Genomic DNA, 18,975 nt, shown 5'->3' with positions numbered 1-18,975 from the left:
CCTTCATGCGTGGCAGTTCTTCTCTTGAATTGGGTCGGTGGTCTCGAAATGGGAAATGGGTCAGTGGTCTCAATGGATGAAGTTGGGAGAGTCTTCATCAGGTCTCTGTGACGCCCTGGAACAAGCCAAGGCCTGGTGCTTTGTGATTAATGGTTTATTATTTTACGTTCTTCTATACATAAATTCATAATAGCAGATAATTATACCAATTAGCTCTAGCCTAAGCATCTAGTAATTATTAACTTACCATTTACCTACCTAACTTACATCTTGGTCATGGAAACTACTTTTACCCTTAGCAAAAATCTTAACTTTTTAAAACCATGATTCACCCATTTCTCTCTCTCTCTCTTTAACTCTCCTTCTATCACAAAACTGAGTTGTTTGCCCTCAATAAAGTGCAATATTTTTTGAGCAAACTGATTTGTCCTTCTGTTGTTGTCTTTTGTAACTCTGAGATCAAAACGAATCATCACGACTCCCGCCTCGATTAACAGCGGATCGGGACACCTTCCCGCCCCTCCCGCTCACCCCAGAGCTCCGCAACCCCAGCCCGGGGGGCTCCCAGTGGCACCAGTAGGGCCCCAGCTGCCCCACACGCCCCATGGCCAGTGCCGGGCAGGCTCTGACACCTCCCCCTCCCCAAATTCTCCTGGCGGGGGGCGCGGGGGGCGGGGCGCGGGTGGAGTCCAGGTGAGGAGCTCTGGGCGCTCTGGGACTGCCTGAGGAGTCATCAGCGCCGCGCGCTCTGATTGGCTCAATTATTTCGGCGCTTTCTCTGATTGGCTGATGAGAAGCCTGGGAGTTGAGAGAAGCAATGGGAGAGATCCCCCCCGTGCACTTGCATGGGAACAACAGACCCAGCCTGGGCACAGCAACGGAATTTATTACAACCAAATCACAGAAGTACAAGGAGAAGTGAAAGAAATATCTCCAACCCCTTCCCCCACCAAATGGGGATCACCAGGACCAGGGATCACCAGGGCTCTGCCCAACGGGGGTCACTGGGGATCATCCAACACTGATCCTCCCATGGGGGATGCAGCTGGAGCAGAGCATGAAGCTCTTCCCACACTTGGGGCACTCAAAAGGCTTCCCTTAGTGGTGCCTACGTTGGTGTTGGGTCAAGTTAGAGCTGTGTGAGAAGCTCTTCCCACACTCAGGATCCTCGTAGGGCCTCTCCCCAGTGTGCATGCGCCGGTGGACAGTGAGGGTGGAGTTGAGATTGAATCCCTTCCAGCAGTCGGGGCAGCGGAAGGGCCTCTCCTCTGTGTGAATCCGCTCATGTAGGAGGAAATTGGAGCTGGTGTGAAACCTCTTCCCACACTTGGGACACTCGTAGGGCCTCTCCCCGGTGTGGATGCGCTGGTGTTTTCTCAGGGCAGAGCTCCACCCAAAGCTCATCCCACATTCCAAGCAGGTGTAGGGCTGTTCCCCAGTGTGGATCACCTGGTGCCGGATCAGATGGGACCTGTCTCTGAAGCTCTTCCCACATTCCCCACACTCGAAGGGCTTCTCCACAGTGTGCATCCTCTGGTGTTGGATTAGCTCGGAGGTCCACCTGAAACTCTTCCCACATTCCAAGCACTTGTAGGGCTTCTTCCCTCCATGAGGCTTCTCCACCAGCTCTGAGCTCTGCCTGGATCTCCGTCCACCTTCCCGGCTCAGGGAGGGTCTTTCCTCCTCGCAGCTCCCTGGGCTGGGTTTGCAGCCCCTCCTCCTTAAAGATCTCCGGGGCTTTTCTGCCTCCTCCATCCCTGCACACCTGAGGAATGAAAATTCCTGGTTTAGGGGGAAATAACAAGAAGAGAGCTCCATAAACTGGGTGTTCCTCCTCGCCCAAGTTCGTGTCTGGAAGTCATTGAGCATCTTGTGTCTGTAATAACCTCCCACACACCAAGATTCCCACCCAAAATCCTCCAGACTTTAAGACATGGATCAAAAACTCCCCAAAAATATAGATTCAGCCAAAATCCCCTCCAAACGTGTGCTGGTTTGAAAGCAAAGCCAGTGAGAGACTCCAGTTCAGAAATACAATTTTATAGGAAAAAAGAGAAGAGAAAAATAATACATGCAATAGTACAAAAGAAAACAACTGACAGAATCAGAATACAACCTGATACCCCGCTAGTTAGGGTGGTGGTAGCAGTCCCAATGAAGTGGTCTTGTTGTAGTAGAGATGCTGTAAGAAAGGTCTGGTAGCTCTTGTCCTCTGGAAACCAGTGGGTAAGGGCTGCCTTGGTGTTCCAACTCTCAGATTTTATCTAGGTAGGAAAGGCTTGGCTCCTCTCCCTGGCTGGAGCATCTCCCAATGGGATGATGGAATTTTATCAGTCATGCAGTGGCACTCAATGGCCCATTAACAGAAGATATCTTCCTGGAGGAAGGATGGGTTGTGGGAAAGATAAAGAACACTGCCCCACATGGTTTTACCAGATGGCCCATTAGCAGAGGATATCTCCCACACAGATAAGGATCACTGCTCCACCTGCTTTTTCCACCACTCTTTGTTCTTTTGATTCTTCCCGGGACCTCTGACTGGTTATTTCATGTTTGCTGCTGATTTCCTCTCCCTTTTGCAGATGAAAATGGTAAAAGTGTCTTTGACCTGCCTTGCTGGATATTGTGAAGAGGAACAGTCATCTGTTGCAAGTGGAAGTGTCACAGGTGGAGCAGAGTTCTGTGAGTGCTGTATCAAACCAGACCTCGTCAGACCTGCCAGAACAACTGGTCCATGCTGCCCTTCACTGCTCTGCCTGTTCCACACGGTTTCATGCCAGAGTAATTTAACTGTTGTTAATTGGGTGTGTATTTCACTCGAGCCAGTCCAGCAGAACCAGCAGAAAGCAGCCCCAGAATGTATGGGGCTCTGCAGAGGAGCCCCAGACTATTCATCAGCCTGCCCGCAGAACTGGCTCCAACTCTGAACCCTTGTGACCACACTCTGAAGAAGAGACACTTCTGATATTTCTGAGGCACTTATGACTGAGGCACTGCACGTGCTTGTGCAGGTAAGAATCCCAAAGTTCTTTCTTACTTCAGGAAAAACCCTGCAGCAGTGCATACCCAGCATCTACTATCAGCACATCCTGGCTGCACGTGCAGGAGAAGCAGCAGCAGCATTGGACACGTGGGATTGTTAAGCTCAATTCCCCTACACTTTGAACAGTGCTCATCACAAATATATTTAATGGCACACCGATGCCTTACATTTCTCCTAAAAGCCTCCCTTGTAACTAAACTTTGCTAGAAAGTTAATACCGAGGATGAACGAGCAACTTCGGTCTCAGTCCGGAGGTGGAGGTGTTCTAAACACTGACTTTCCGAGAGCAGCATCTCTCCTGAAGCGCTCGGGGCCACCTGAGCCGCCGCCGGGAGCGCGGTGCAGAAGCCGGCCTGGACTCAGCCGCAGCGCCGGGCACCGCGCATCGCTGCTCTGCAGGGCGGCCCGCACGTCCTCCAGCAGCTGCCGCAGGCTGCCCTTCTCCTGCTGCAGCTCGGCCATGCGCTCCTCGGCCCGCTCCAGCGCCACCATCTCCTCGCAGCGCTCTCGGGAGCAGGGCCCCGGCGGCCGCCGCTCGGACTCGGCGGGGGCTGCGCGGGCGGATGTGGCTCTCGATGTGCTCGCCCTCCCGGCCCAGCGGCAGCCGCGGCCCCGCGCGGGTGCTGAAGTGGCCGCAGAGCCGCGCGTGGAGCTGGCGGAAGGTGAGCTCGGTCCAGAGCCCGTCCCACAGCCCCGCGCACTCCTCGGGTTCCGCCGCCTCCTCCGGCCCCAGCGCCCGGCACAGCGTGCAGGACTCCTCGCCGGGGATGCGGCCCGGCCCGGCGCAGTCCCGATGCTGGAAGATCTCCTGCAAGGACTGCTCCGGGCCGCTGGCCAGCACGACCATCTCGTTCTCCACGCCGCGCTCCAGCCCGGGGCGGTGGGCGAGGGCGCTGAGCAGCCACTGCGTGCGCCGGGCCGGCCGCCCGGAGGGGTCCCAGCCCTCAGGCGGCTCCTTCGCGCCCGCCCGGCCCGCGGCGGTACCCGAGCATCCTGAGCGCCGCCCGCCCGAGCGCTCGGCCCCGGCCCCGGCACGGAGCGCCCGGCTCGCCCCGCACGGAGCCGCGTCCGCCTTTATCCGGCAGGAGCAGGGACTCGGGCAAAGCGGGCAGGTGCCGCCCTGCTCCCTTTGTCTGCCAAGCCTGAGCCCCAAGTGTGGTTCTTATTTCTTAGCTAATTTCTCCCTGGTTTCTCTCTAACACAAGCAAGACAATAGCATCGCACAATCCAGTTTGACAAGTAAGGCTTGTGAACGAGTGAGTGCTTCCACTAAATAAAAAACCCCATGTGCTTGAACTCCGATCTTCTGTTTGCTCAGGCTTCCTCATCTCTGTAGATGAGGTGACTTTCTGGTGTTGGTATGTGGATGTTAAGATGTCTGTGTTAGAGATGAGTAAGCGTTAAACTTGTTGAAACGAGCTGCCCAAAGCAGTGATTTTGGTCTCTCTTTGCCTGGGGAGCAGGACCAGCATTGTTGAACGCAGGCACGGCACGAGCAGGGCTCATCCAGCAGCAGGGACACGCCAGGAGCCAGAGGGGACCGTGACACCAGAGGGGACCGTGGCACCAGCCGTGCCCGAGGTCTGAACAGGCTGCCAAAGTCAGGTGGTGCTGACAGGCTGCGTTAACAGCCCAGGCAAGGCGTGGTGAGGAGCCAGGCCTGGGGGCCACCCAGGGAGTCCTGTCAAGAGCAAATCGTTCTAATATTCTCTCTAGGACAAAAAAGGAGCAAACCAGTCCAGCTGATATGTGAGGAAAAATAATTCAACTTCGTTTAAAACGCTGCTTAATACAGAGTTTGGTTTCTTTTGAGTGAACTGATGCTAATAAATATTTGCTCCCATATGGTGGGGTTTCTCTGCAAATAGGCCTTGATGGGAAATTTCTGACCACCTTTAGTTTTGCTCTTTCTTAGGTAGAGCACCTGAGTAGCTTTGTTGAGGAATGGAGAATTGTTTGTAGCTCAGTATTTTCTCAGGAGGAGCCTTAAATTTTAGCACAGGAGAAAGGAAAGGCAAAGGTTTGAAAGCCTTCCCCTGCTGAAGTGACACACTTTGAGAGGGGTCTGTGAGGAGAAGTCCCCTCAGGCACTGCCAGGGCTGTTTGCCTCCTGTGCAGGCTCAGTGTTCTGGGAGTTCCACAAGCCTCAGCTGCCACTGTATTTTCCTCGGAATATTTCTTGTTGTGCAGTACACAGGGAGAATATTTTGTGCTAGATTGTCCTCTGGACTTTGAGGTGAATCTCAGTAATAGTGGTGATTTTCATGTCCAGATGTACGTTTTATAGATAGTAAGGAAAAAGGAAGAGGTACCAAGGAAAATTAGTTGCTCAAAATGTGGGTGGCCAACCACACTAAAAATGAGGTCTGAACTGAAGAAATTTTTTTATTGCTTTCCCTTGAGAAGTGAGGTAAAACATGCAGTGCTTAAAATGTTCTTTGAAAAGATTCAGCCAGGGCCCAGGTGTATGAAAATCAAAACAGCAAAGGATGAGGCAGGGCATGGGAAGAATCTTCAACCCTTCCTCTTGAAGGCACAACAGTATGAAAACTGCCTCTGGATGTTATCCATAGGTAACACGTGTTATTTGTAGAGAAGAGCAGATGCCCCAAGCTGTTGCCGGCCCAAGTCCTGCCGTGGCTGGCCCAGTGTCAGTCCTAGCTGGACCAGGGTGGCTGGCTGGGCAGGGGAGGAGGTGGGGGGATCTCGGGGGGCTTCCGCTTCACGGCCGGGCTGGGGGGCCGTGGGGGAGGCAGGGAAGGCTGGTGCTCTGCTTTCCTGGGCGACTGCTGCTGCTGAGGCCGTGTGTGAGAACTGTCAAACCGGACGGTCCTTGGGCTCCCTGGGGGCGAGGGAGAGTCGGGCCTCCCTGACCGGGATGGTGGAGCTGCAGCAGGGCGAGTGTGGAGAGAGGAGTGGGTGAGGCCCCAGCTCACACAGGGACCCTCCTGCACAGCAGGGCCCAGAGCTGGCAAGGCTACCCAGCACGGCTGGAGCTGCTGGCACACCTTGGCTCAGCTGGACAGCTGCCCCTCAAAGCCCTGGCGAGCAGGGGATGGCTCTGGGCAAGGGTCCCTGGCCAGGAGCGGGCCCCAGAGCACGTCTGCCTTCCAAGGGCGATCTGGTCCCTGCTCTTTCTCCTCCCCACCTTGCTCTGCCTCTGCCCGCTGCTCCTGGGGCTGCTCTTGGCCACACAGCCTCAGTGGGAGCCAGCACTGGCTGCAGCCCCAGCGGGCTCCCCAGGACAAGGCCCAGCAATTAAGAGGCCAATTAAAGCACTGGGCAGCAGCAGAACCCTCAGCAGAACTATGTGGACAACCACTGACCATCCACAACTCCACAGCAGCCTCACTGGGAGTGTTTCCTATCAGCTGCCTTTAAAGAAGCTGGAGGGTGGAGATCAACAACAACAACAATAACAACAACAACAACTTACTGTTTGCTTTCCTTTCCTTCCACCACCGGAACCCGACATAGCACAGGACCATGGAAAGTGGCACAGTGAACATTGTCACTACTGTGCCGATCATGCAGGACCTGCGCACATCCTGGGGGCAGACAATTCTTGGGGTGCTCGGTGGATTTTCGGCATCTGTATCTGACTTGCCAATCCCTTCTGTGGGAGCAATGGGGAGCGTGAGCCCGTGCTGTGCTCCACTGCTGAGCTGGCAGCTCGCTGCATACGGCCAGGACGTTCTCTGTTTGCCCCAGAGCTGGGGCCTGCAGGCACCTTGGCACCCCTTGGCACAGGCTGTGCTACCCAACAAAGCCCAGGAGGCCGGGAGGAGAGCCCGGGGCCAGCGCAGCTGCTTGGGCAGTCGCTGCTTCCAGGGAGCCGCGCCCAACCCATCCCTGAGCAGCCACTGCCAGCCCCGACCCTCCCTGCCCCGTGACAGCTCCCCCAGCCCACAGAATGGATCCCACAACAGCAGTGCTCAGCCTGTGGGCTCAGCAGGGACACACCACTCACCCTTGCCATGGGAACTGGGTTTGTGCACAGCATCCAGCCCTGGAACTGCCAAAGTGCTCCCTGCAGACACACCTGTAACTCAACAGCCACAGAAGCTTCTGTCACCTGGTTTCTGCCAGGTTGCTAATGATTTTGCTGTGAGGGGAAGTTAAGAACTTACCTGCAGAAGCTCCCAAGAGTTCCAAATCATCTTCCACCCAACTTCCTTGAGAAGCCTTCCCAGGAATGTCACCTAGAAGGAAGCACAGATCAGAAGCATTTCCATGGTGTGCTGGGATCCCCTTCCACCATAGGGAGCTGGGCAGTGCAAGGAAGGGAAATACACCCACCACGGTGTCTCTCCAGATCACTTAGCATTTGGTCCAGATGTTTGGCAGCCTCCAGAGATTTCTGGTCTCCTGTGTCTTGGCTCTTGGATTTTGGAAGACCTTAGAGCAAAATAGTTGCACTTCATGTGTATGCATAGGGTGAGGCTGTGGGAACCAGGTGTGAATGGACATGGCCAAAGCTGCAGAGGGGCCTGGGGAGCTCTATGGTAGCTCTGGTCACTCTGCACACTCTTTCCATGCCCTGTTCAACATCCCTGGAGGGGAAACCAGGCCAGCCCAGGGCCCCTGCAGACTCTCTCCCTCCCACAGAGGAAAACCTCCCTAAAGCCCTATGGAAAACCATCCCCAACGCTTCCTGGGGAGAAGGGAGCGCTGTCCCAGGAAAGGGGAGCCAGGCCCCCAGCTCACCTGCTCCCTGTGCTCTCCACGGAGCTGCCTGGGCAGCCCTGGCAGGCAGGGCCAGTGCCAGGAGGAGCAGGAGGAAGAGGCGCAGAGCCAGGGCCATGGTGCCTTGCCCTGTGCCAGTCGCGCAGCTCTTGCTGCCCCCGCTGTCCTGACACCGCTGTCCCAATGTCAGCACCACTGCCGCCGCCGCCGCTGCTGCCGCAGCAGTTGCGCTCAAGGCCTGACTGATCGGTGCCTGTGGTGCTGTGCAACCAAGGGGCTCTGGCACCTCTGGGACCTCACAGCCTGCTGTGACCTCACAGCGAGGGTGGAATTTTGTGGGGAGTGGGATCTATGTTCTTTGGGAGGGAGCTCATCCTGCCCAGCAGCTCTGTCCAAGGGCTGTGACACAGTCCCAGTCCAGCTGATCTCACAGCCTGGGGGATGAAGGGATGGAGAGCAGCTCTGCCAAGAAGGGCTTGTGGGTGCTGCTAGATGAGAGGCTGGGCATGAGCCAGCAATGACACATCCAAAGGAGTGAATGTTGAAGGAGGTAATTCCACCCCTCTGGTCTGATGAGACCCCACCTGGAGTACTGCATCCAGCTCTGGGTCCCAACACAGGAAGGACATGGTCCTGTTGGAGCTAGTCCAGAGAAGGCACAAAATGATCTGAGGGCTGGAGCCTCTCTGCTTTGGAAACAGGCTGGGAAGCTGGGGGTGTTCATCCTGGAAGAGAGAAGGCTCCAGGGAGACCTGATTGCTGCCTTTCAGTACCTTAAGGGACCTTGTAAAAAAGATAGGACAGAATTTTTAGTGGAGCCTGTTGTCACAAGACCGAAGGGTAATGGCTTTAATCTAAAAGACAGTAGATTCAGACTAGACATGAGAAAGACGTTTTTTACACTGTGGGTTTTGAAACCCTGGCACAGGTTACCCGGAGAGGTGGGCAACCATCTCTGCAGACATTCAAGCTCATGCTTTGGGCAACCTGATCTAGTTAAAGGTGTCCCTGCTCACTGCAGGGCATTGGATCAGATGGCCTTTAAATGTCCCTTCCAACTCAAGCCATTCTGTGCTCCTGTGCACCTTCAAAGCAGCGCTGGATTAATGCTGGGGTGACGATGCTGGCACCTGTATTTTGGTAGTTGTGCCATTTAGCAATTGGCCAAGAGAGGATTGATGGGCTGGACAGTGAAGTCTGCAAACAACAGACAGTGTGCTCAAACAGAAACAGGAGAGGAAAACGACTTCCAGTTCAGATAAATGCCAGCATTTTGTCTGCCCATTTCTTGTTAAGAAACAAAGGAATGTCCTGAATATCCCTTTATGTGGGTGTGCTATTGGCTGTGTCAGTTCTTGTGTTATGTAAAACAGGTAAGTTGTTACAGCTTCTTGCCCCATTTATCACTGGATAAAACCCAAATATGCATTGCTTCATGTTTACTTTCTTCCAAGTAAAGGCAAATTTTGTTCATTATTGAGCGGGACATATTCATCCGCTCACAAGCAAATTCCCTTTGCCATTCACACAGTGTTGATTTGCTCTAATCTGACTCCAATTAAAACCTACCTCTCACTGGAATTAAGGCTGATGCATTGTGAGGCCAAGTGCTGACTAATTTGTCCTGGTGTCTGGCACTGTCGAGAGTTTTTCTGTAATTAAATGACATTTGAAGGCAGGTGTAGTCTACCATACTTCTGGCATACTAGAAATGAAAAACAGCCTTTGAAACGGGATTTTATCCTTTCTTCCTCCTCCCAGGAATTTTAATCTCTGAGGTCTAAGCTCTTCAGCTGCCTCACAAACATTGTTTTAATTCAAACAGGCATCCATGCAGTGAGCAACAAATCAGGACTGTGGCTGTGAAGCTTGAAGCAATGTAGGTTTATAGCACTAAAAATAATAATCCATTACACAGGCAATCTGTTACACAGCCAAGTATTTCCCAAATAATTCTACCTCTCCTCAGGGATGTTTCAAAAAGGATTGTAGTAAAAGCTGGGAGCAGGGAGAGAGAATGTCAACAAAATTAAAAATACAGCTTTCTGAGACCATTCTATTTCTACAAAAACAGAGTCAAAATTGTTCATATATGGAAGATTAACTAAGACGTGAATGACAGATTGTCAAAATAATTGCTTGGGAACAAAAAAACCTAAATAAAAATAAGTTTATGTGTGGATTTATAAGTAAACCATCATGTAAAGAAAAACAAAACAAAACAAAACAAAAAACAAAACAAAAACAAAACCAAAACAAAACAAAACAAAACAAAACAAGAAAACAACAACAACAAAAAACCCACCAAAAAACCAAAACCCCAAAAACCTCAGATCTGCCATAACTAAAAACAATAAGGCTGTTTCATCTGTCTCAATATTAAAAAATCATTGAAAAGGATGAGAGATCCTCAAGACCATTACTATATACAGAAGCATCCAGGTATTGGGAATAAATGAAGGAAACTGTAGTGTGCAATTCACAGAGGTGACCTGGAATTTATTGGTGGATTTGTTGCAAAGTTTCTGAGTGCAAACTGCAAAAGCAGGGGGGCTTATCAGACCACGTGTGGGCATTTACACAGCAGTCTGAGGGATGTTTCTGGGACCGACTGCAGGGAAGAAGAGCAACACACAATTCCTGGGACAATCTCTTTCCTGGCTGTAGACTCTTTGACAGTCTGCCCCCTTGGGCAAAGCACTTTCCAAGCTCCTTTGTTGGTTGCTGCACACAAGCCCAGTTCCCATAGCAGGGGTGAGTGGTGTGTCCCTGCTGAGCCCACAGGCTGAGCACTGCTGTTGTGGGATCCATTCTGTGGGCTGGGGGAGCTGTCACGGGGCAGGGAGGGTCGGGGCTGGCAGTGGCTGCTCAGGGATGGGTTGGGCGCGGCTCCCTGGAAGCAGCGACTGCCCAAGCAGCTGCGCTGGCCCCGGGCTCTCCTCCCGGCCTCCTGGGCTTTGTTGGGTAGCACAGCCTGTGCCAAGGGGTGCCAAGGTGCCTGCAGGCCCCAGCTCTGGGGCAAACAGAGAACGTCCTGGCCGTATGCAGCGAGCTGCCAGCTCAGCAGTGGAGCACAGCACGGGCTCACGCTCCCCATTGCTCCCACAGAAGGGATTGGCAAGTCAGATACAGATGCCGAAAATCCACCGAGCACCCCAAGAATTGTCTGCCCCCAGGATGTGCGCAGGTCCTGCATGATCGGCACAGTAGTGACAATGTTCACTGTGCCACTTTCCATGGTCCTGTGCTATGTCGGGTTCCGGTGGTGGAAAGAAAGGAAAGCAAACAGTAAGTTGTTGTTGTTGTTATTGTTGTTGTTGTTGATCTCCACCCTCCAGCTTCTTTAAAGGCAGCTGATAGGAAACACTCCCAGTGAGGCTGCTGTGGAGTTGTGGATGGTCAGTGGTTGTCCACATAGTTCTGCTGAGGGTTCTGCTGCTGCCCAGTGCTTTAATTGGCCTCTTAATTGCTGGGCCTTGTCCTGGGGAGCCCGCTGGGGCTGCAGCCAGTGCTGGCTCCCACTGAGGCTGTGTGGCCAAGAGCAGCCCCAGGAGCAGCGGGCAGAGGCAGAGCAAGGTGGGGAGGAGAAAGAGCAGGGACCAGATCGCCCTTGGAAGGCAGACGTGCTCTGGGGCCCGCTCCTGGCCAGGGACCCTTGCCCAGAGCCATCCCCTGCTCGCCAGGGCTTTGAGGGGCAGCTGTCCAGCTGAGCCAAGGTGTGCCAGCAGCTCCAGCCGTGCTGGGTAGCCTTGCCAGCTCTGGGCCCTGTTGTGCAGGAGGGTCCCTGTGTGAGCTGGGGCCTCACCCACTCCTCTCTCCACAGTCGCACCTCTGGACAGCAGCTGAAGGATGGTGGCTGGATTTCAGAGCCAGACAACTTGAGCAGCTCCTCCAGCAGTGATGAGAACCCTGGCAGCCCCATGAAAAGCCCTGGGAGGACGGCCCCAGAACAGCTGCCATCAAGGAGGAAACATCCGATCCATGTGGAGATCCCAGTGCCACCTCCACTGCCTGCAGGAATCCCTGAACCACCTCCACTCCCCACGGGGATGTCCAAGATGTCTCCACCCCCTCCCAGCCCATCCCCACTTGTCCAGCAACCCGAGAACCAGTTCAGCACCTTCCATACCCAACTGACACCACCACGGCCACCTCCTCCACGGCCAAAACCCCCTGACCTGCCTTCCAAATGATACTGAAGGTGCCACCACTCTGCCCCCCCTACCCCGTGCCAGGGCAGGATTTGGCCCATGGTTTCTGTTTCAATAAAGAGATGGAGCTGTCACCGCTGTGTCCAGGTGGTACCACCAGCACAGCCCACACGGCACCAGCACTGGCTGAGCTCCATGTCCAGGAGCAGCCATGGATGCCCACGGTGCGGGCAGGCAGGAGCCAGGCAGGAGCTGCTGTGACCATTAACGGGGCCCCGAGGGGCTGGGGGAGCCCGTGCTGAGCGTCCCTGGGCTGGGGGCACATCTCCGTCAGTGGCATCATCTGGGACTGGACCTCCACCAGTGGCACACCCAGGAAAAGAGGGGAGCCATGGAGAGCATCTCCAGAGACACAGCCTGACCAGCAGTGTCAGCAGGCAAAACAAAGGTTTTGCTAAGCAATGGCCTTTGATGGAGCAAAACATTTACAATCAGGGCAGTGCATTCGTGCAGATGGGGGTGCACTCCGGGGGCACAGCTAAGGCCATGAGGTCACAGCAGGCTCTGGGGTCACAGCAGGCTGAGGTCACAGCAGGCTGTGAGGTCCCAGAGGTGCCAGAGCCCCGTGGTTGCACAGCACCACAGGCACCGAGCAGTCAGGCCTTGAGCACAACTGCTGCGGCAGCAGCGGCGGCAGTGGTGCTGACATTGGGACAGCGGTGTCAGGACAGCGGGGGCAGCAAGAGCTGCGCGACTGGCACAGGGCAAGGCACCATGGCCCTGGCTCTGCGCCTCTTCCTCCTGCTCCTCCTGGCACTGGCCCTGCCTGCCAGGGCTGCCCAGGCAGCTCCGTGGAGAGCACAGGGAGCAGGTGAGCTGGGGGCCTGGCTCCCCTTTCCTGGAACAGCGCTCCCTTCTCCCCAGGAAGCGTTGGGGATGGTTTTCCATAGGGCTTTAGGGAGGTTTTCCTCTGTGGGAGGGAGAGAGTCTGCAGGGGCCCTGGGCTGGCTCGGTTTCTCTTCCAGGGATGTTGAACAGGGCATGGAAAGAGTGTGGAGAGTGACCAGAGCCAGCCCAGAGCTCCCCAGGCCCCTCTGCAGCTTTGGCCATGTTCCATTCACATCTGGCTCCCACAGCCTTACCCGACCCCCTTGCAGTGCCCAGTTCCCTAAGGCAGAAGGGGATCCCAGAAAACCATGGAAATGGTTCTCGTCTGTGCTTCCTTCTAGGCTGGGATGGTGACATGGATTATTTTGAAAAACTGGTGAATGACAGGATGAAGGTTCTAGAGCATGGTGGAGGCAAGTTCTCAGTGTGCCTTTCCTGACAAAATAATCTCTGTCACTGTGGCAAGTGCTCATTCCTGTCATGTTTCCCTTTAAATACTCCCAGGGTTGAGGTATTCTGGAATCTTTGCCCTGCTCCCTTCTGGAGCCCTGACTGATACCACAGGATTGCTGTCAGTGGGAGGAAGGAGCATTAAGCTGTCAATCCTCTTCCCGTGTGCAATGCAATCCCTGTGCAGCCACGGAGAAGAGCAGAGAGGGAAGGGAAGGGCCCAGGGCTATGCCCCAAGGCTGTGCCTTGTGTGGCTCCTTTGCCAGCCCCAGGCAGCCTGAGCTGCTCCCACTGCCGCTGCCAAGCCCTGGCCCTGGCCGGGGCTGGGTTCAGAGCTGCTGGCAGCTCCAGGGAGTCCTTTCTCCCCTGACTGCCAGGCACAGTCACAGGAGGTAATTGCTGAGCCTTTGAGCCTGAGCCCTGCTGAGCCTTTGCGCAGCCATCTCTGCTGCTTGGCAGTGCCGGCACAGGCCGGACAAAACCGGCACAGCCCAGAGGAATTATCCCGAGAAGGCTCAGGGCACTCGGGTACTGAGCAATCCTGCTGGGATCCCTCCGTGGGAGGCACCGCCCAAAACCTGGGAGGGGCTGCAAGGGGTGACCATGGTGGGGAAAGGGCAGAGGGGGAGAGCAGGGCTCCAGTGTGTCCTGACAGGGCCTGGCTCTGTTCCCTTGGACTGGGGGAGCTGGCCCAGCAGGAGGAGGGAGGGAGGTTGGGTGGGATGTTTGTGGCACTGCCTGCTGCAGTGTTCCCCAAGGATTTAGGGCGGTTTTCCTCTTGAGGACTGATAGAATCCCCAGAGGCCATGGGTGCTGCAACTGCTCCTCCAGGGATGTTGAACAGGGCATGGAAAGAGTGTGCAGAGTGACCAGAGCCAGCCCAGAGCTCCCCAGGCCCTTCTGCAGCTTTGACCATGTCCGTTCATATCTGGTTCCCACAGCCTTACCCAACCCCCTTGCAGTGCCCAGTTCCCTAAGGCAGAAGGGGATCCCAGCACACCATGGAAATGGTTCTCATCTGTGCTCCCCTCTAGGTGAGAGTGCTAGGAATGTTATTCCAGCAGCTTGGATTCATGCAGATTTGCAGCCTCTGGAGCCTCCTGCAGGTATCTTCTCAGCTTTCCACCAAAGAATAATCTTTGACAAGCTGGCAGGAACCAGGTGACAGAAGCTTCTGTGGCTGTTGAGTTACAGGTGTGTCTGCAGGGAGCACTTTTCAAACTCCAGAGCTGGTTGCTGCACACAAGCCCGGCTCCCATGGCAGGGGTGAGTAGTGTGTCCCTGCTGAGCCCACAGGCTGAGCACTGCTGTTGTGGGATCCATTCATCTGAAATGGAAATACTTTCTCCTAAGGTCCTCCGAGAGGGAGGAACAAGCTTACAGGAGACAAGCAGTCTCTGAAGGCATCCATATACATGGACCAGATGCTGAGTGATCTGCAGAGACGCCGTGGTGGGTGCATTTCCCTCAGCCTTCTCCTGACACTCAGCAGCCGGGGGCTTTCTCTGCACATCTGGACACGCCGAGCCCGGCACAGCAGGAAGGGATCCATGGCAGCCTCGCTGTCCCACTGCTGCTGTCACAGCCTGCAGGGCTGTTTCCCAGCCTGGCCTGGCTGCAGCTTCTCCCCTGTCTCTGCAGGAAGGCCTTTGGCATCACCTGAAAAGGAGCCCAAAGTGCTCCATGGGCCATGCACATCCTGAGGTCCCCTGAAATTTCCTGGTCTCCCAGCACATCAGGAGGGGTGGCAGTTTGGAGGAGGGAGGCCCTGGCCAGCCCCAATAACCTGGCCTTTCTCCTAATCCTTATAAATATCTTTGACAAGCTTTGCCTCCTGAAGATGCCCGATCCCCAGTGGGGAACAGCTCCATCTGATCCATCTGTCACTTTTCCTTTCTCCAGAGATGGAAGGACAGGCTGTGCAGAAGGCTGAGTTTCCCAGAGGAAACAGTGGCTCATTGGCAGCCTCTGCTGCAGGAAGGGAGGCGATGTCAGGGATAGTCACAGGAGGTAATTGCTGTGCCTCTGGGCCTGAGTCCTGCTGAGCCTTGAGCTGACATCTCTGCTGCTGCCTCCCTGCCAAGGATTTGCACAGGGCATGGAAAGAGTGTGCAGAGTGACCAGAGCCAGCCCAGAGCTCCCCAGGCCCTTCTGCAGCTTTGGCCATGTCCATTCACATCTGGCTCCCACAGCCTTACCCGACCCCCTTGCAGTGCCCAGTTCCCTAAGGCAGAAGGGGATCCCAGCACACCATGGAAATGGTTCTCATCTGTGCTTCCTTCTAGGTGAGCGTGCTAGGAATGTTATTCCAGCAGCTTGGCTTCATGCAGATTTGCAGCCTCTGGAGCCTCCTGCAGGTATCTTCTCAGCTTTCCACCAAAGAATAATCTTTGACAAGCTGGCAGGTGCCAGGTGACAGAAGCTTCTGTGGCTGTTGAGTTACAGGTGTGTCTGCAGGGAGCACTTTTCAAACTCCAGGGCTGGTTGCTGCACACAAGCCCAGCTCCCATGGCAGGGGTGAGTAGTGTGTCCCTGCTGAGCCCACAGGCTAAGCACTGCTGTTGTGGGATCCATTCATGGGAGAATTGAAATACTTTCTCCTAAGGTCCTCCGAGAGGGATGAATGAACCTACAGGAGACAATCAGTTCCTGAAGGCATCGAAATACACGGACCAGACACTGAGTGATCCGGAGAGATGCCATGGTGGGTGAATTTCTCTCAGCCTTCTCCTGACACTCAGCAGCCGGGGGCTTTCTCTGCACATCTGGACACGCCGAGCCCGGCACAGCAGGAAGGGATCCATGGCAGCCTCGCTGTCCCACTGCTGCTGTCACAGCCTGCAGGGCTGTTTCCCAGCCTGGCCTGGCTGCAGCTTCTCCCCTGTCTCCGCAGGAAGGCATTTGGCATCAGCTGACAGGGAGCCCAAAGTGCTCCACGGGCCATGCACACCCTGAGATCCCCTGAAATTTCCTGGCCTCAGGCTAGATCAGGAGGGGTGGCTCTTTGGAGGAGGGAAGGCCCCGTGGCAACCCCAAGAGCCTGGGCCTTCTCCTGATCCTTATCCATGTCTTGGACAAATATTACTTACTGAAGATGCCCCCTCCCCAATGGGGAATGATTCCATCTGATCCAGCTGTGCCTCTTCCTTTCTCCAGAGGTGGACCAAAAGGCCTTGGTGAAGGCAGCGCTTCCTGGAGAAAGCAATGGCTCCGTGCCAGCCCCTGGTACACAAAGGGAGGAGATGCCAGGCAGAGCCACAGAAGGTGATTGCTGTGCCAGGCTCAGCCAGGCTGAGCAATCCTGCTGGGATCCCTCCGTGGGAGACACCGCCCAAAACTTGGGCGGGGCTGCAAGGGGTGACCATGGTGGGGAAAGGGCAGAGGGGGAGAGCAGGGCTCCAGTGTGTCCTGACAGGGCCTGGCTCTGTCCCCTTGGGCTGGGGGAGCTGTCACGGGGCAGGGAGGGTCGGGGCTGGCAGTGGCTGCTCAGGGATGGGTTGGGCGCGGCTCCCTGGAAGCAGCGACTGCCCAAGCAGCTGCGCTGGCCCCGGGCTCTCCTCCCGGCCTCCTGGGCTTTGTTGGGTGGCACAGCCTGTGCCAAGGGGTGCCAAGGTGCCTGCAGGCCCCAGCTCTGGGGCAAACAGAGAACGTCCTGGCCGTATGCAGCGAGCTGCCAGCTCAGCAGTGGAGCACAGCACGGGCTCACGCTCCCCATTGCTCACACAGATGTTATCCCTGAAACAGGAATAGATGCTCAGGATCCAGAGCGCCTTCCAAGAATTGTCTGCCCCCAGGATGTGCGCAGGTCCTGCATGATCGGCACAGTAGTGACAATGTTCACTGTGCCACTTGTCCTGCTCTGCTGCTATTTTGGCATTCGGAAGCTCTATCAGATAGGACGGTAAGTTGCTGATTTTTCTCCGCAGTTTTATTAAAACTCTGCTCATTGCATTGGTAGCCTGGCTCATGGTCATGCTGCTGTGGAGCTGTGGCAAGTCCCTGTTGTCCAAATAACTCTGATAAGGGTTCTGCTGTTGCCCAGTGCTTTAATTGGCCTCTTAATTGCTGGGCCTTGTCCTGGGGAGCCCGCTGGGGCTGCAGCCAGTGCTGGCTCCCACTGAGGCTGCGTGGCCAAGAGCAGCCCCAGGAGCAGCGGGCAGAGGCAGAGCAAGTTCACAACAATATTTGGGAATGCATTTCAGGATGGGAATGTGGTTATTTAGCAGCTCATGTAAAGTTTCATGGTAACAGTGACATTGCAGGATGAGCAAATTTTCTACAATTCAGTGTTTAAACAAATCCAACCCAATGGAGGTTTGGCTTTGGTCTTGAGACTTTGCTCTGTGTGTGAGCCCTGTTCTCGACTGATTTTGGATTCACTTTTGGGTGAAGGCTCATCCCAGCCCTGATCCTTGGCAGCTCTGGGCTCAAAGGGACAGCTGAGGCTGCACTGCACATGACTAGGGTGCAGGGCTCCATTATCAAAGGGCTTTGAGAAGTTTAAATTACTGTATTTTTACTACATGGTTTTGTTTATGAAATTAATCCATTTTTTTTAAACCTAGCTTTAAAAAAATTTCTTTTCTATTGCTTTTATCAGTTATTTGATCTAGTGAATTATGGCATAATTATCCCATGGCTGAGTTAGAAGACTGTAAGTACTAGAAAATGAACTAATTTTTACACTCTTCTGTCTTTCACAGACTTATGCTGGTTTGATGTGACCAACAGAAGAGGTTTTTGCTTGCTTTGAATTCAAACAAGGAGCAAAGCTGGAACCTGTTGAAATGAGTCTCTTGACTTCACAGCTAAAGCAAACTGCCAGGGTTCTTTTTTTTCAGCTTTGGGTGGGGATATAAAAATATACCAGCAGCATATACTATAAATAAATATATACTAAATACATAGCAACAAATAGTCCAGTAAAGTAACTGATCTACCTGAGGGATTTGGTGTGTTTGCTCACTAAGCCCTGAGTTCCTCAGAGCTGCAGCTCCCTGCTCTCTGTGCAGACAGAGGCTGGCTGTGGATGACAGTGCTGTGTCTGGCCTGGTGCACACCAGCTCCACACAGGAGCTAAGGGATTATCCTTGCACACTCCATCCTGGAAGAACCGAGTTCACTGATGAATCTGACACAATTTATGGCATGGCAGCAAATAAAAAAAAAAAAAAAAAAAAAAAAAAAAAATAAAAAAAAAAGGTTAGAATTGATCCCATTCCAAACACTTTACATTTTGCTGTGTGTAATGCAGATAGGAACTACAAGTCTCCTATTCATGCACAATTTGCTGTCTGAGAGCCCACAGTCCTCAAAGTCACAGGGCCTTGCAGAGCTGTGTGAGAGATGACTTTAAAAACAAAAACAACCTTTATGTGCAACACCTGTCTTCAAAACTTTACAATCCAAATCACAAGCTGATTCCTACTGGTAACTGGAAAAAACCCCAACCAAATAACAAAACTAAAACTGTGACCCAACAAAGCAGGCAAACAAAACAACCACCAAGAAAAAATAAAAACCCATATAAAAACCCCCACAAATCCAGAAAAATATAAAAATCAGGTGAAGGAGGCAGCGATCAAAGAGCAACAAATGGCCAGAGGAACTACAGAAAGGACAGATAATTAGAAAGGACAGGTAATCAGTGGCTATGGCACCAAACTAGCCAGGGGATCTGAGATACAGTTCTCACCCTTCTCAATACAAAATGAACAGAAAATAAATGATGATGATTGTGAAATGGGACTCTGCATG

General features: G+C 53.9%; 2 protein-coding genes across 6 annotated transcripts in view; one reads left to right on the top strand and one right to left on the bottom strand.

The window, feature by feature from the left end:
- Positions 1-4,339, top strand: part of LOC148218224 (uncharacterized) — a 14,118-nt gene extending 9,779 nt beyond the window's left edge. Inside the window, exon 2 of one of the 2 annotated variants that reach the window (XR_015800562.1) lies at positions 2,583-3,351. Coding sequence is in view for 1 of the 2 variants with exons in the window: in XM_088157965.1 (XP_088014091.1) it covers positions 3,267-4,040 (774 nt within the window). In the remaining variant the exon portion in view is untranslated. Of the gene's footprint in view, positions 1-2,582 lie in introns of both variants that reach the window. The other variant, XM_088157965.1, reaches the window with a different exon arrangement.
- On the bottom strand, positions 869-18,975 carry LOC148218223 (uncharacterized). Of its 4 annotated transcripts, XM_088157966.1 has the most exons (4): positions 7,343-7,642; positions 7,174-7,245; positions 7,014-7,085; positions 869-1,765 (listed from the first exon to the last, which is right to left on the bottom strand). In XM_088157966.1, exon 4 carries the CDS (start codon positions 1,753-1,755, stop codon positions 1,099-1,101), a length of 657 nt encoding a protein of 218 aa, XP_088014092.1. In that variant the 5' UTR covers positions 1,756-1,765; positions 7,014-7,085; positions 7,174-7,245; positions 7,343-7,642; the 3' UTR covers positions 869-1,098. The 4 variants fall into 4 exon arrangements, with proteins under 4 accessions (XP_088014092.1, XP_088014093.1, XP_088014094.1 ...); XM_088157967.1 differs by lacking the exon at positions 7,014-7,085; XM_088157968.1 differs by lacking the exons at positions 7,014-7,085; positions 7,174-7,245; positions 7,343-7,642 and adding an exon at positions 18,159-18,975.

Source organism: Sturnus vulgaris, unplaced genomic scaffold (genome assembly GCF_052056855.1).
Source record: "Sturnus vulgaris isolate bStuVul1 unplaced genomic scaffold, bStuVul1.hap1 Scaffold_194, whole genome shotgun sequence".
In the NCBI taxonomy this organism is placed as follows: domain Eukaryota; kingdom Metazoa; phylum Chordata; class Aves; order Passeriformes; family Sturnidae; genus Sturnus; species Sturnus vulgaris.
Note: the sequence above shows the minus strand (reverse complement) of the source record. Positions and strands in the feature narration are given on the sequence as shown.